The sequence below is a fragment of the Vigna unguiculata genome, chromosome 8 (genome assembly GCF_004118075.2).
Source record: "Vigna unguiculata cultivar IT97K-499-35 chromosome 8, ASM411807v1, whole genome shotgun sequence".
In the NCBI taxonomy this organism is placed as follows: Eukaryota; Viridiplantae; Streptophyta; class Magnoliopsida; order Fabales; family Fabaceae; genus Vigna; species Vigna unguiculata.
Genome location: NC_040286.1, coordinates 35,563,361 through 35,576,612, shown reverse-complemented (window position 1 = coordinate 35,576,612; position 13,252 = coordinate 35,563,361). Strand labels below are relative to the sequence as shown.

The following is a 13,252-nucleotide window of genomic DNA, read 5'->3' as shown; positions in this document are numbered from 1 at the left end:
ATTATTATTTTATATATATTTATTCCAATTATTAAGGAACAAATTTTAAAACAATACAAAATGAACTTTAATTAAATAACTAAATATAAGTCATAATATAACAGACAAACAAATAACAAAAAGATAAATTAAATAAAATATTCATAAATTGAATAAAAAATAGACATGCATGACTGCAAATAAATTAAATTAATCAATTATAAATAAATAAATGGGATTAATTAAGAAAAATTAATTGATGTAAATAAAATGGATTGATGTGTAATTAAAAATAAATTATACATATAAATATAAATAAACAAATATATGAGTAGTGTGTAATTAAAGATAAAATAAATAACGTACATATAAATAAATCAATATATAAATAAAATAAATTCAATAACATAAGTATAAAAAAATAAACGCTAAAGATAAATTAAATAATAAAAATATAAAAAATTAACTAACATAATATATTTTCAAAATAAATAAAACATACATAACTTTATTAAAATTAATAATGTATTAATATATAATAATATTAATATTAATATTTCTTTTTTTTAGATGATTATATTTTATTTTTAGATCGATGCATATTTTATATATATATATATATATATATATATATATATATATATATATATATATATATATATATATATATATATATATATTAGATGATTAAATTTTTTTAAAACTCATTGTTACGAATTCTTTCTCATTTCCTCTCTTTCTTTATCGTTGTTTTACAAGGTGTGATGTGAATCTTTGTATACACATGGGATAAATAATAACAATAAAATCTGAATTTTGACATTGTATTAAAATATAAGATAAACAAAAGTAAAAACTCTATTTATGATCTTTTAACGGTGCTACAAAAATGTTTTGATCTTGTTTTTTTTTTTTTTGTTAAAAAGTAAAAAAATAATTATAAAAAAATTTATTTAAATTTTAAGCATGCCTTAAAAAATTATATTTTCGTGACTTACCATGTATAATAAAAATGAAAAATAGTAAGAATAAAAGTTTTAAGCTAAAACACAATTTATTCATTCCCATAAATGAAAAAGGTTGCACTAAATTAGTGACAAAACCTATTCATTGATGTAGCAAAGAATAATAAAAAGTAAAAAATAAATAAAAATTATTAAAGTAGCCCCACAATCTGTGCGAAGAAGTGTGGTGAAGGATAAACATCACTTCCATTAAACCAAACCCTATCTTCTCTTATTTTACTATTTAATTATTACTTTTTTAATTGTACCATTCCACGTAATTTACTCACAACTTTTTAATTTTTCTGTATTTTATCACCCATTTTTTTCCTCCACATATTAAGTTAGTTTAGTCATGTTGGAAACAAACCACGTTATTCTAAAATAAAATTATGATAAAATAGCATCTTTTATTTTGTTATATATTTAATAAACGAGAACAATAGGTAAAATTGAAAAATATAAAAGAAAAAGATTAAATGATAAAATTCACAAAATAAAAATAATCAAATAGAAAAATGTACGATTATCACTTTTTAAAATATAGACACAAATTGCTGATAAAATATTTAAAAAATATTTTATTCATACTGATGTTTATACAATAATATAACAATAATGATGATGACGTATAACGAAAATAATATATAATTTACATACTATCATTTTTTTCGATATTTTTTACATCAATAAAGAAATGACAATATTTGTATAATTTTTTATTAAATTATTTAAGGGTTAAATATGTTTTGTCCTCTAATTTTTAGTGAAAATTGAAATTAATCTCTCTTCAAAATTTTATATCAATTTAGTTCCCAATTTTAAAAATTTGTGTATTTAGTCATTTTAACCATATTTTTTTAAGTTTATTTAACATTTTAAACAATTTTCATGATAGTATTTCAGTTATTTACATCATTTGACTCATTTTTACTTTAATGTTAGCTAAAAAACGAGTATAAAACGTTAAATTAACTTAACAAAATTTTATTAAAAAGACTAAATTTATCTAGATTTTAAAGATGGAGGACTAAATTAGTTTAAAATTTCAAAAAAAAACTAATTTTAATTTTCACTAAAAATTAAGAGACAAAAATATATTTAATTCAATATTTAATAATGATGCAGAATTTAGAATATGTGAACAAACATTGTATATTCGGTAATAATAGTAATATAATTTTCTTACCAACGTAACTTATGAGTATTTGAAGGATTCATCTTTCACTGATTTAATTGGGTTAGAATATAAAGAAGTGAAAGATTGTTTTCACCCAAAATGGAAATTGAAGCATACTAAAGAAGATTGAATTTTGGGATTGACATGTGGAATTTATTGATTAGAATAATGTGATTGTGAATTGTAGAGAAGAGCACTTTGGAATTTATTATGCAGAAATAATAATTGAAAACAAGGTTAACCAGTTGGATAAGGACATGCATGGATCTTCCAAAATCTCCAAGTGAAGCACAAAGTGTAACTAAACCACTTATGTTTTAGTGGCTTAATGCCTCCAATGGGTCCTAATTCCACTACCCTAAACACAACAAAACAAACAATTCTTTTTATGGGTCCATAATGTTTTCCCATCACTATCTAATGTCTCCAATATTTCTTTTCTACATTTTTAAAGTAATACAATACATAAATTTTAAATTTATTTTGAAAAAAAGAACTGACATCACATTTCTAGTCCAAGAGTCAAAATTAATTAATAAATTAAAAAAATAAATTTTATTTGTCAAAATTTAGTGAACTCATGGATCGAGCCTTAAGAAACTTTGTTATTGGGTTAGCCATACACTTTACATGTTTCTAGCGATTCCCGTGACATTTTCAAATGATACAAGTTTTGGATAAGAATTTACAACACACTATAATGACCTTGTTGACGATCATTTACTCCGACAACATTTAGGGTTCCCTGAACAATATAATATCTCACATCGGGTAACTCTTTAACCCTCCCCCTCTTACTAAGACTACGTAATGTTCTTGTAAATTACGGTCAATATCAGATATATTAGCAGTAATTTCAAATCCAGACATACTTCATCCATTTTGTCATTTTTAAAATAAAAGTAAAACGGTTTCACATGAAACAATCATGAATATTTTTAGAAAAATAATCAAACACCAATAAAAATAAAAGATGAGTCTGATAAAAAAATCTAAGCCTATGAATTTTTAAATATCCAAAGAGATATAATTTTAGACCTACACTTGTATTCACAAGGGAGAGGCATTAAAAGATCAGCATGATGGATCCAACACTGTCTCAAAAGAAGAATCGATGGCTTTGCCTTTTCTTTTTCACGTTACGGTGTAAAGCGAAAGGGTTAAAAAACAACCACTGACCCTCCTTGTACAACACTGTTCTTCCCTTTCAATTTTTTAGTTTTATGTCTGTAATACAATTTTCTTTTTACGTATCATGATTATATTTAAACAAATATAAAATATCACTCTTCTCACTATATTTTCATAAATAACAGTATTTTTTGTTATACTTCCATGTATGTGACAAAGGTAAATACAAAGAAAGAAAGAAAAGTGTGGAGGGGACCAATGGTTGGAGTTTATGAGCTGACCAAGGTTACTTTCTTGCATCCTCATATCCTCATTATTCAGTCATCAACATTGTCTCTTGCATTCTATGAGTTGGCTACCACTCACTTCATATACAAAAAACCATTTTTTTTTTCTTCCAAGTTTCATTTTTTGAGGGAGGAGCTGACAGGGATTGGGAAGTGGAAACTAAGATTCACTTTCTCAAAACCCCAGAAAAAGAAAATTCAACATAAGTTTCTAAGATTTGCTTTCTCAATTCAGCAATTGGGTCTCTCATACCATGATGTATTGATTGGTGAATTGATGACCTGATTGCTACATCATAGCAAGTTCTTAAAAGTTGGATTTTTAATGTAGCCAGATCAACCCCATCACACGCTTTAATTTTCATTCCCTTTTCCTTTTTTTTTGTGTCTTTTTTTAGATCACTCGTGACGTAATTTGTGCAGAAGAACCAACCACCCCCCATCTGTTTGAAAGATGATTCCTAACTTCATCTTCTGATTCAGCATAACTGTACTGAAAATAGCTTTTCTTTTTTTCTTTCCTTGACTTAAATGAATGATGCTCTAAATAAGCAAACTTTTGGACATGCCAAAGTGAACACGTGCTGCTACAATGTGTTGTTCTGATTGCTAACATCAATTGAACTGTGTTTTCAAGCACCAATGGATCGAATTGCCTAAAAATAGGTTGCTCAGAAATTTCTTTCTCCGTTTGTGCAACATGTTAGTCACATCTAGTGCTATATTCATACATGCCATGTTATTTTTTCATTGTTTTCGTCACATCAGTTAATTCATCTCACTATGAACACAAAGAAGTTACATAAGTACAATTCCTGTGAGTGTCTAAGAGATGTGCCTTTTTTCTGCAAAATCATTCAGGTGTCCTTATTCAATAATTTAGCCCTATGAAATAGATGGTGTATGACACAGTACAGTGGCTTCTATGGCTATATATATAGGGCTTAATCGTGGTTATTTGTCTCTCTTTTTTATAATAGAAATTAAGTTCCATTCATGACACCCCACCACATTCTCTTTTTCAAAATCCAGAAAATAAAAAAAAAATGAAGGTACACTCAGCATGCACATTGTATCAATTTATTCTTGCCCATGATTGGTATCTATAATTTGGTCTAAGATTACATCCTATCATCCAAATCTGATTCATCAGCAGCTCTGGTGGACTTGGTTTATGAATAAACAAAACAACAAAGAAAAAGCTAAAGGCAATGGAGCTACTAGGCTCAAAAACCGACAGAACACAAACAAAAGGGAAAAAAAAAAATTAACTGGGTTGTGAAACGGTCCATGGTTATAAGCATTTTCTATCCAAACACTGCTTTTACTTTTGCTTTTTAAAAGCTAAAGATGACACCAAAGTAGTGTGTATGTATGTATGCTTGTGTGGGAGAAAAGAAGAGAGGGGAAAGAGAAGAGAAGAGGACATAGGATGCTGCTACACTGTTACCTCTGAGCTCTTAACATTACAACACATAACACTTCTCACACGCACTCTTTCTCTTTCTCTCTCTCTCTCTCTCTTTCTCTCTCACCATCTGCTACTTCATATTCAGCACAACTCTATGATATTGCTATTATTCCAACTGCACTTCCTTAACTTGTAAGCCAGTTATCCCAAAAATGGGAACTTCAACTCTTGGCCTTGTACTTGTACCACTCCTTTTGTGCTTTGCTTCTGTTTTCTCTCTTCCCATGTCTCTGAGAAGGCAAGCCTCTATCTTGGTCTCCCTCAAACAAGATTTTGAGGCAAACACTGATTCTCTCAGAAGCTGGGACATGACTAATAGTGTGTCCCTTTGCACTTGGGAGGGCATTGAGTGTGACCAAAAGAATAGGTCAGTGGTGTCATTGGACATAACCAACTTCAACCTTTCTGGCACACTTTCACCTTCCATCACAGGACTCAGGAGCCTTGAGAGTGTTTCACTTGCTGGGAATGGCTTCTCAGGAGGGTTCCCTAGTGATATTCACAAGCTGGCGGGGCTGAGATTCCTCAACATATCTGCCAATAAGTTCAGTGGAGACATGAATTGGGAGTTCTCTATGTTGAAAGAGCTTGAGGTGCTTGATGCTTATGACAACGAGTTCAACTGCTCCCTCCCTCTTGGTGTCAGTCAGCTCCCCAAGCTCAATACCTTGAATTTTGGCGGGAATTTTTTCTATGGTGAGATCCCTCCAAGCTATGGAGACATGGTTCAGCTCAACTTTCTGTCTCTTGCCGGAAATGATTTGAGGGGTGTCATACCATCTGAGCTTGGGAATCTCACTAACCTGACACAGCTTTTCTTGGGATACTACAATCAGTTTGATGGTGGAATCCCTCCTGAGTTTGGTAAGTTGGTTAATTTGACTCATCTTGACCTTGCAAGCTGTGGTTTGACAGGTCCAATTCCGGCTGAGTTGGGAAATCTCAGCAAATTAGACACTCTGTATTTGCAAACTAACCAGCTCAGTGGCTCAATCCCTCCCCAACTAGGCAACATGAGTGGCATGAAGTGTCTTGATCTGTCAAACAATGAGCTAACAGGAGACATCCCCAATGAGTTTTCAGGCCTTCACCAACTCACCCTCTTGAACTTGTTCATCAACAGGTTGCATGGTGAAATTCCACCTTTCATTGCCGAGCTACCTAACTTGGAAGTGCTGAAGCTTTGGCAGAACAACTTCACAGGGGCAATTCCCCCAAGCCTTGGCCAAAATGGTAAACTGGTTGAGCTTGACCTGTCAACAAACAAGCTCACTGGATTGGTGCCTAAATCTCTTTGCCTTGGGAGGAGGCTGAGGATTTTGATCCTGCTCAACAATTTTCTCTTTGGATCTTTGCCGGCTGATATTGGCCAATGCTACACACTACAGAGAGTTCGTTTGGGACAGAACTATTTGACAGGGTCAATACCAAATGGTTTTCTGCACTTGCCTGAGTTAGATCTTTTAGAATTGCAGAACAATTACCTCAGTGGTTGGCTTCCACAAGAGACAAACACTGCACCCTCTAAACTTGGACAGTTGAATCTATCAAACAATCGCCTAAGTGGGTCTCTACCAACCTCTATTGGAAACTTTCCCAACTTGCAAATTCTACTGCTTCACGGAAATAGACTCTCAGGAGAAATCCCTCCAGATATAGGGAGATTAAAAAATATCCTCAAGTTGGATTTAAGTGTCAACAACTTCTCAGGCACCATTCCTCCAGAGATAGGTAACTGTTTGTTGCTCACCTATTTAGATTTGAGCCAAAACCAACTATCAGGCCCTATCCCAGTTCAGCTTTCTCAGATTCACATAATGAACTATCTCAATGTCTCATGGAACCACCTAAACCAAAATCTTCCCAAGGAACTTGGGGCCATGAAGGGCTTGACTTCAGCAGATTTTTCTCACAATGACTTCTCTGGTTCAATACCTGAGGAGGGGCAATTTTCAGTGTTTAACTCTACATCCTTTATTGGGAATCCTCGACTCTGTGGATATGAGGCCAATCCATGTAAACATTCTTCAAGTTCTATATTGGAGTCCCAAGACAGTAGCAGCGCTAAGCCTGGTGTTCCTGGGAAGTATAAGCTTGTTTTTGCAGTGGCACTGTTGGCCTGTTCGTTAGCATTTGCAACCTTGGCCTTTATCAAGAGCAGGAAGCAAAGGAGGCACTCCAATTCATGGAAACTCACAACATTTCAGAAACTGGAATATGGGAGTGAAGACATCATAGGATGCATAAAGGAAAGCAATGTCATAGGAAGAGGTGGAGCTGGTGTTGTGTACCATGGAACCATGCCAAATGGAGAGCAAGTAGCTGTGAAGAAGCTGTTGGGAATCAACAAAGGATGTTCTCGTGATAATGGTCTCTCTGCAGAAATAAGGACACTAGGCAGAATCAGGCACAGGTACATTGTGAGGTTGCTGGCATTTTGCTCAAATAGAGAGACCAATTTGCTTGTTTATGAGTACATGCCAAATGGAAGCTTGGGAGAGGTCTTGCATGGGAAAAGAGGAGAGTTTCTCAAGTGGGATACCAGGCTGAAAATAGCAACAGAAGCTGCAAAAGGACTTTGCTATTTGCACCATGATTGTTCCCCTCTAATAATCCACAGAGATGTGAAGTCAAACAACATATTATTGAACTCTGAATTTGAGGCTCATGTTGCAGATTTTGGACTTGCCAAGTTCTTGCAAGATACTGGGACATCAGAGTGCATGTCATCTATTGCTGGTTCTTATGGTTACATAGCTCCAGGTACTTAATTTTAACATTCAAACATATTAATCATTTAGTCTGCAAAATCATATCTACTTCAAGTATATTCACATTGGCTACTCAAATACTACACAGTAAATTCAAGTTTATGAGACACTGTTGCTCATAATCTTCCCAGAAAAGGTTAGGGACAGAGGATATCATTGTTTAGATCATTGATTTGACCAAGTGGAATGATTAAGATCAAGATATTCTTTTTATATACAACATCTTGAACTTAGAACTGCGTGTGAATTATTTAAACTTCTCAATGCTAGGAAGACCGTTAATGAGGTGAATGGACATCAACAAAGATGATTATATAACAATCAAATAAATATTCATAGGAAAACAAGTCAAAGAAAATGGAATTACCATAATTTTCTGTTTGTTTTTTTAAGCACAAAAAATGTTTTATCTCTTTTACTGTTTTATGACTTTAGCATTTACTTGCTACTTTCTGGGACCACCATGTCCCACTTGTACGTGAATTTCTAGATTGGCCGAAGGCTCCACTAATACAAAGGGAGATTCTTTCAATCTTTAATCTTTTGCTTTCTTTCTCACCTTAACTGGGTTTGTGCTTTTGCATGCATTGAAACCATAAACCAGGATTCAAACCAAAGCAAATCACAGCCATTCTTTTTTTACTAACACCCTTTTATAATATCTATAACAGCCACCAAAAATGCACATTAACCAAAAGCATATGTCTCGTTCATCAAGGCTCCAGATTGAGATCAAAGATTTACTTTCTCAAGACCCCAGAAAAAGAAATTTGAACAATTTACCTTGTGTTCCCACAGATTTAATTTGTTAACTCGAAATTGAAAGTATATAGTTCTTCCCTAGTTTGACTCCAAAACTGTTAATGAGCCTGTCTTTTTCATCATCATCATAACCATTATCATTACCCTCATCATGAGCATCATTATGGCCCATTACATACTGCTACACTTTTTCCCCAGTCTGACATTTATTGTACTGTCATACATAGGCATGGCCACTTTAACTTTTGAGTTAAAAATGTGGAAAAAGAAACTATTTTGGTGTACTGATTTTGATTTACATGACAGAATATGCGTACACGTTGAAAGTTGATGAGAAAAGTGATGTGTACAGCTTTGGAGTGGTGTTGCTAGAACTACTAACTGGTAGAAAGCCAGTAGGGAATTTTGGAGAAGAAGGAGTAGACATTGTTCAATGGACCAAGTTGCAAACAAATTGGAGCAAAGAGAAAGTGGTGAAGATTGTTGATGAAAGGCTATGTCACATTCCCTTAGAAGAAGCAAAGCAGGTATACTTTGTGGCCATGTTATGTGTTCAGGAACAAAGCGTGGAGCGACCAACCATGAGAGAAGTGGTTGAAATGCTTGCACAAGCAAAGCAACCAAACACATTCCAAAAGCAGTGATCTACTACTACCAAAGAAGCAAAGCAAAAGTTAAAGAAGAAATAAAGAAAAAGCTGAGTCTATGCATGTGTCTTGCATGTGTTAATGCTGTCGGTTGGTGGTGATGTCAATTTTCCTAACTAGTTTGTGATTTCAGTTTTAAAGGTTCTTTTTTTTTTCTTCTTCTCTTAATTAACACTTAGTTGTGGGAACATGGGACTTGCAAATGTTGTAGGAATACTGCAGAATTTAGTATAGTTGGAGAATGATGGTAAAGGGGAAAGAGAAGCAATGTTGATAATGTGACAGGAGTATGTACAATACATGGGGATTGGAGTTAGGGTTCTTGCATCTCTTTTGCTACTTACTTCCTTATAATATTCCATCAATTATCTATCATCTGCATAACCAAACCTAGGAGATGTCAAATCAAAGTACATTTTGCTTTCTCCTCTGTTTCTCTGTTTCTGGTGGGGTATGCTCACCCACACAAATACAATTTTCTTACAATTTTATACTTCTTTCTATAAAATTACTATAAATTACTATGTTTATGTTTAAATTTGAAGGCAAAATTACTGAGAAATATCTTTTATACATGAAAAAAAAAATAGAAATTACGATCTCAGAGCACCTTTTAAAACCTGGAATCATTGCGCTTTTTTAATTAAGAAATGTATGTGAGAGTTGTCTGGTTTTAATTGATAATCTGAGTGCAAAGTGGTCATAGGAATAAAAAATGTTCTATACGTGATGATTAAGAGCATACGTAATCATTTGTAGTGAGTAGTTAAAGTTAGTTATTCTGATAATCACTCTCTTTTCTCTCTCTCTCTTTCATTACTGCTCCATGGTTCAGGTTGCTTTGGTGTGCTTTAATGGCGGTCTGCCACTGATTCTGACAAATCTTCATCGCCATCACACTCTTCACTAGAACAAGAATTTTCTATTAGTAATAAAACAATATAATATTAGTTTTATAATCAATACTTTCAATAACTAAATGACTTTTTAATTCACTATATGATTAAAGAGAAAGTAAATAGTATTGAATCAGTGTGGATGAAGCTTTAAAATAAACATTGTGGGTAAAAAATATTATCCATAACAACTTTTAAAACTGGTCAAACATGGATAAATTGTTAGTATATTATAAAATAGTTTAGTGATTTTATATATGTATACTTAATTATTTTCATAACAAATGTTTAATTATAAATAGATTTTTATCACAAAATGTTTATGTATAAATAAATTTTTATTAAAATGTTCAATTCTAAATAGATATTTTATATTAAATTTTATTTTACAAAAATTATCCTTTTTATGATATTTTTCTAAAGTATTTTCTTGCCTTTTCTCTATAAACTCACATGACATATATTTTCATTTATAATCTATTGTACATCTATATACAGAAAGAAACACAGAAAGAATTCTCTTGTGTCCCAGATTTATTTTTTTTAAATTTAATTCTTTAATTTTTTTAAATTAAAATAATCATTTTGTCGATATTAATGTAAATACAAATACACGATAATCTCAATTTCATGTATAGACATTTTTTAAATATATATAATTTTATATTATTAGATGATGATATTGAATTATGTACAAATTAAAACTATATTTATTAAAAATAAAGTAAAATGAAAACAGATAAAAAAGAAAAATAATTGTTAATGAATGAAAAAAAATATATTATTAAAATAATTTGATAGAAAACATGTAATAGTAATTATTATTTTTAAAAAATAAATAAACATTGTAAATGGTAAAATAAGAATAATAAAAATAAAAATTTATAGGTAATTATAAAAAAAGAGAATCTTTATAAATTATATTTTAAATAACTATTTATTTAATTTTAATCATATTTTTTAAAGAAAAAATAAAGAAAATTATAAAATTAATTTATATTTAATTTTATAATCATAATCTATAACAATATATCTATAACAATATATAAAGGGAATTCTCCTTTTTGTGTCCACATTTTAAAATACCAATTTTACCCTTTAAATATACTAATTTATTAAATTTTTAAAAATTGATCGTTACTCTTACAAGCTTTTTATAAATTTGGCTATCTATGCTTCTTCTTTTCTTCTTTATTTATCAATGGTTATTCTTTCATTTATTCTGATATATTTCAATCTATTTTAAATAAATATAATTTTAGTTTATATAACAACTTAATAATATTACAATATTATCACCTACTAATATAATATCACATATTTAAAAAATCATACACACAGCGATAACGCCTGTTTATGCTAGTAACAATAAAGGGGATTCATCTTTTTGTGTCCACATTTCATAATATCCGTTTTACCCATAGTTATTTTTCTATAACAATAAAGGAGATTTCTCTTTTTGTGTCCACATTTCATAATACCCGTTTTACCCTTAGTTATTTTAAAAAATAATTATTTTATAAATAATTTACTTTTAATCATTTTTCTACAAATCTTTCTTTTTACATATCTTATTTTTTTAATTTTATATTTAACAATTATTTTAAAAATTATATATTTGTTATTGATCTTAAATCTCTTTAAAATTAAAAAATGCGAATACACAAACGCGACAACGCCTATCTGTTCACTAGTGATAAAAATAATAATATTTTTTATTTTTATTATCATAAAAGAAATAAACACATGTACATGAAAGACATATATTTTAATAATAATCTATAACTATACATAAAGAGATATCCTCTTTTGTGTTCATTTTTTTTTCCAGTTTTATCCTTAATTATTATTTTAAAAATTAATTATTTTATAAATAATTTATCTTTTACCATTATTCTAAACACCTATTTTGTCTTTATCAATTATTTTAAAAAAAGTATGTACATATTTTATTTTTCTAATAACTTATTATTTTAAAAATAATAATTTTATAAATAATTTACCTTCAACTATTATCCTAAAAATCTCTTTTTTTTAACAATTATTTTATTTAATAATTATTTTAACAATTAATTACATATTCTGAAAATAAAAATTATTAATTTGAACTCAAATTTTTATAAAAATTAAACACACAATATTAATAATAACAAATAGATTTATATATTTAGTAGTTTACTGAATTGGTTATTATTACTTAAAATTAAATTAAAATTATTCTAAAACAATATAAAAAATTTTGATGCCAATAGAAAACAATAACAATTTAATTTAATAATTCTTAAAACATTTAAATTTAAATTAAAAATGTTTGTTGTAATATTTTTTGGTGAAAAAAATAAAGATTGAATATTTATGCTTAAAATATGTAATGATTTTATAAATAAAAAATAAAAGGGAATAATTACGAAAGTCTAATTATTAATATTAAATAATTAGTATATGCTGATTTACCTTCTACTCAATCAACAAGTAATATCATTGAGACGTGAAATTCTGTGATTGTTTATGAGGTCAGATTAAAAGATTAAAAAAAACGTAAATCTATAATTATATTATATTAATAGGTAATAGTATTGTAATATTATTAAGAATAACCATTGATAAATAAAGAAGAAAAGAAGAAGTAGAGATAATCTAATTTATAAAAAACTTTTAAGAATAACGGTCAATTTTTAAATTTTAATAAATTATTATATTTAAAGGGTAAAATTGATATTTTGAAATGTGGAGAAAACTTTTAAGAATAACGGTCAATTTTTTAAAATTTAATAAATTATTATATTTAAAGGGTAAAATTGATATTTTGAAATGTAGACACAAAAGAGAGAATCTTTTTATATATTGTTATAGATTTAAAGGGTAAAATTGATATTTTGAAATGTGGAATTTTTTTTTAAGAATAACAGTCAATTTTTAAAAATTTAATAAATTATTATATTTAAAGGGTAAAATTAATATTTTGAAATGTAGACACAAAAAATAGAATCCCCTTTATATATTGTTATAGATTTAAAGGGTAAAATTGATATTTTGAATTGTGGAAATGTTTTTTAAGAATAATGGTCAATTTTTAAAAATTTAATAAATTATTATATTTAAAAGGTAAAATTGATATTTTGAA

General features: G+C 29.3%; 1 protein-coding gene across 1 annotated transcript; it reads left to right on the top strand.

Moving 5' to 3' along the window:
• The first annotated feature begins 4,948 nt into the window (after window positions 1-4,948).
• LOC114195381 (leucine-rich repeat receptor-like serine/threonine-protein kinase BAM3) lies at window positions 4,949-9,621 on the top strand. Its single transcript, XM_028085825.1, has 2 exons — window positions 4,949-7,815; window positions 8,892-9,621. The coding sequence occupies exons 1-2, from the start codon at window positions 5,205-5,207 to the stop codon at window positions 9,227-9,229; spliced, it is 2,949 nt and encodes a 982-aa protein (XP_027941626.1). The 5' UTR covers window positions 4,949-5,204; the 3' UTR covers window positions 9,230-9,621.
• The last annotated feature ends 3,631 nt before the right edge of the window (window positions 9,622-13,252 follow it).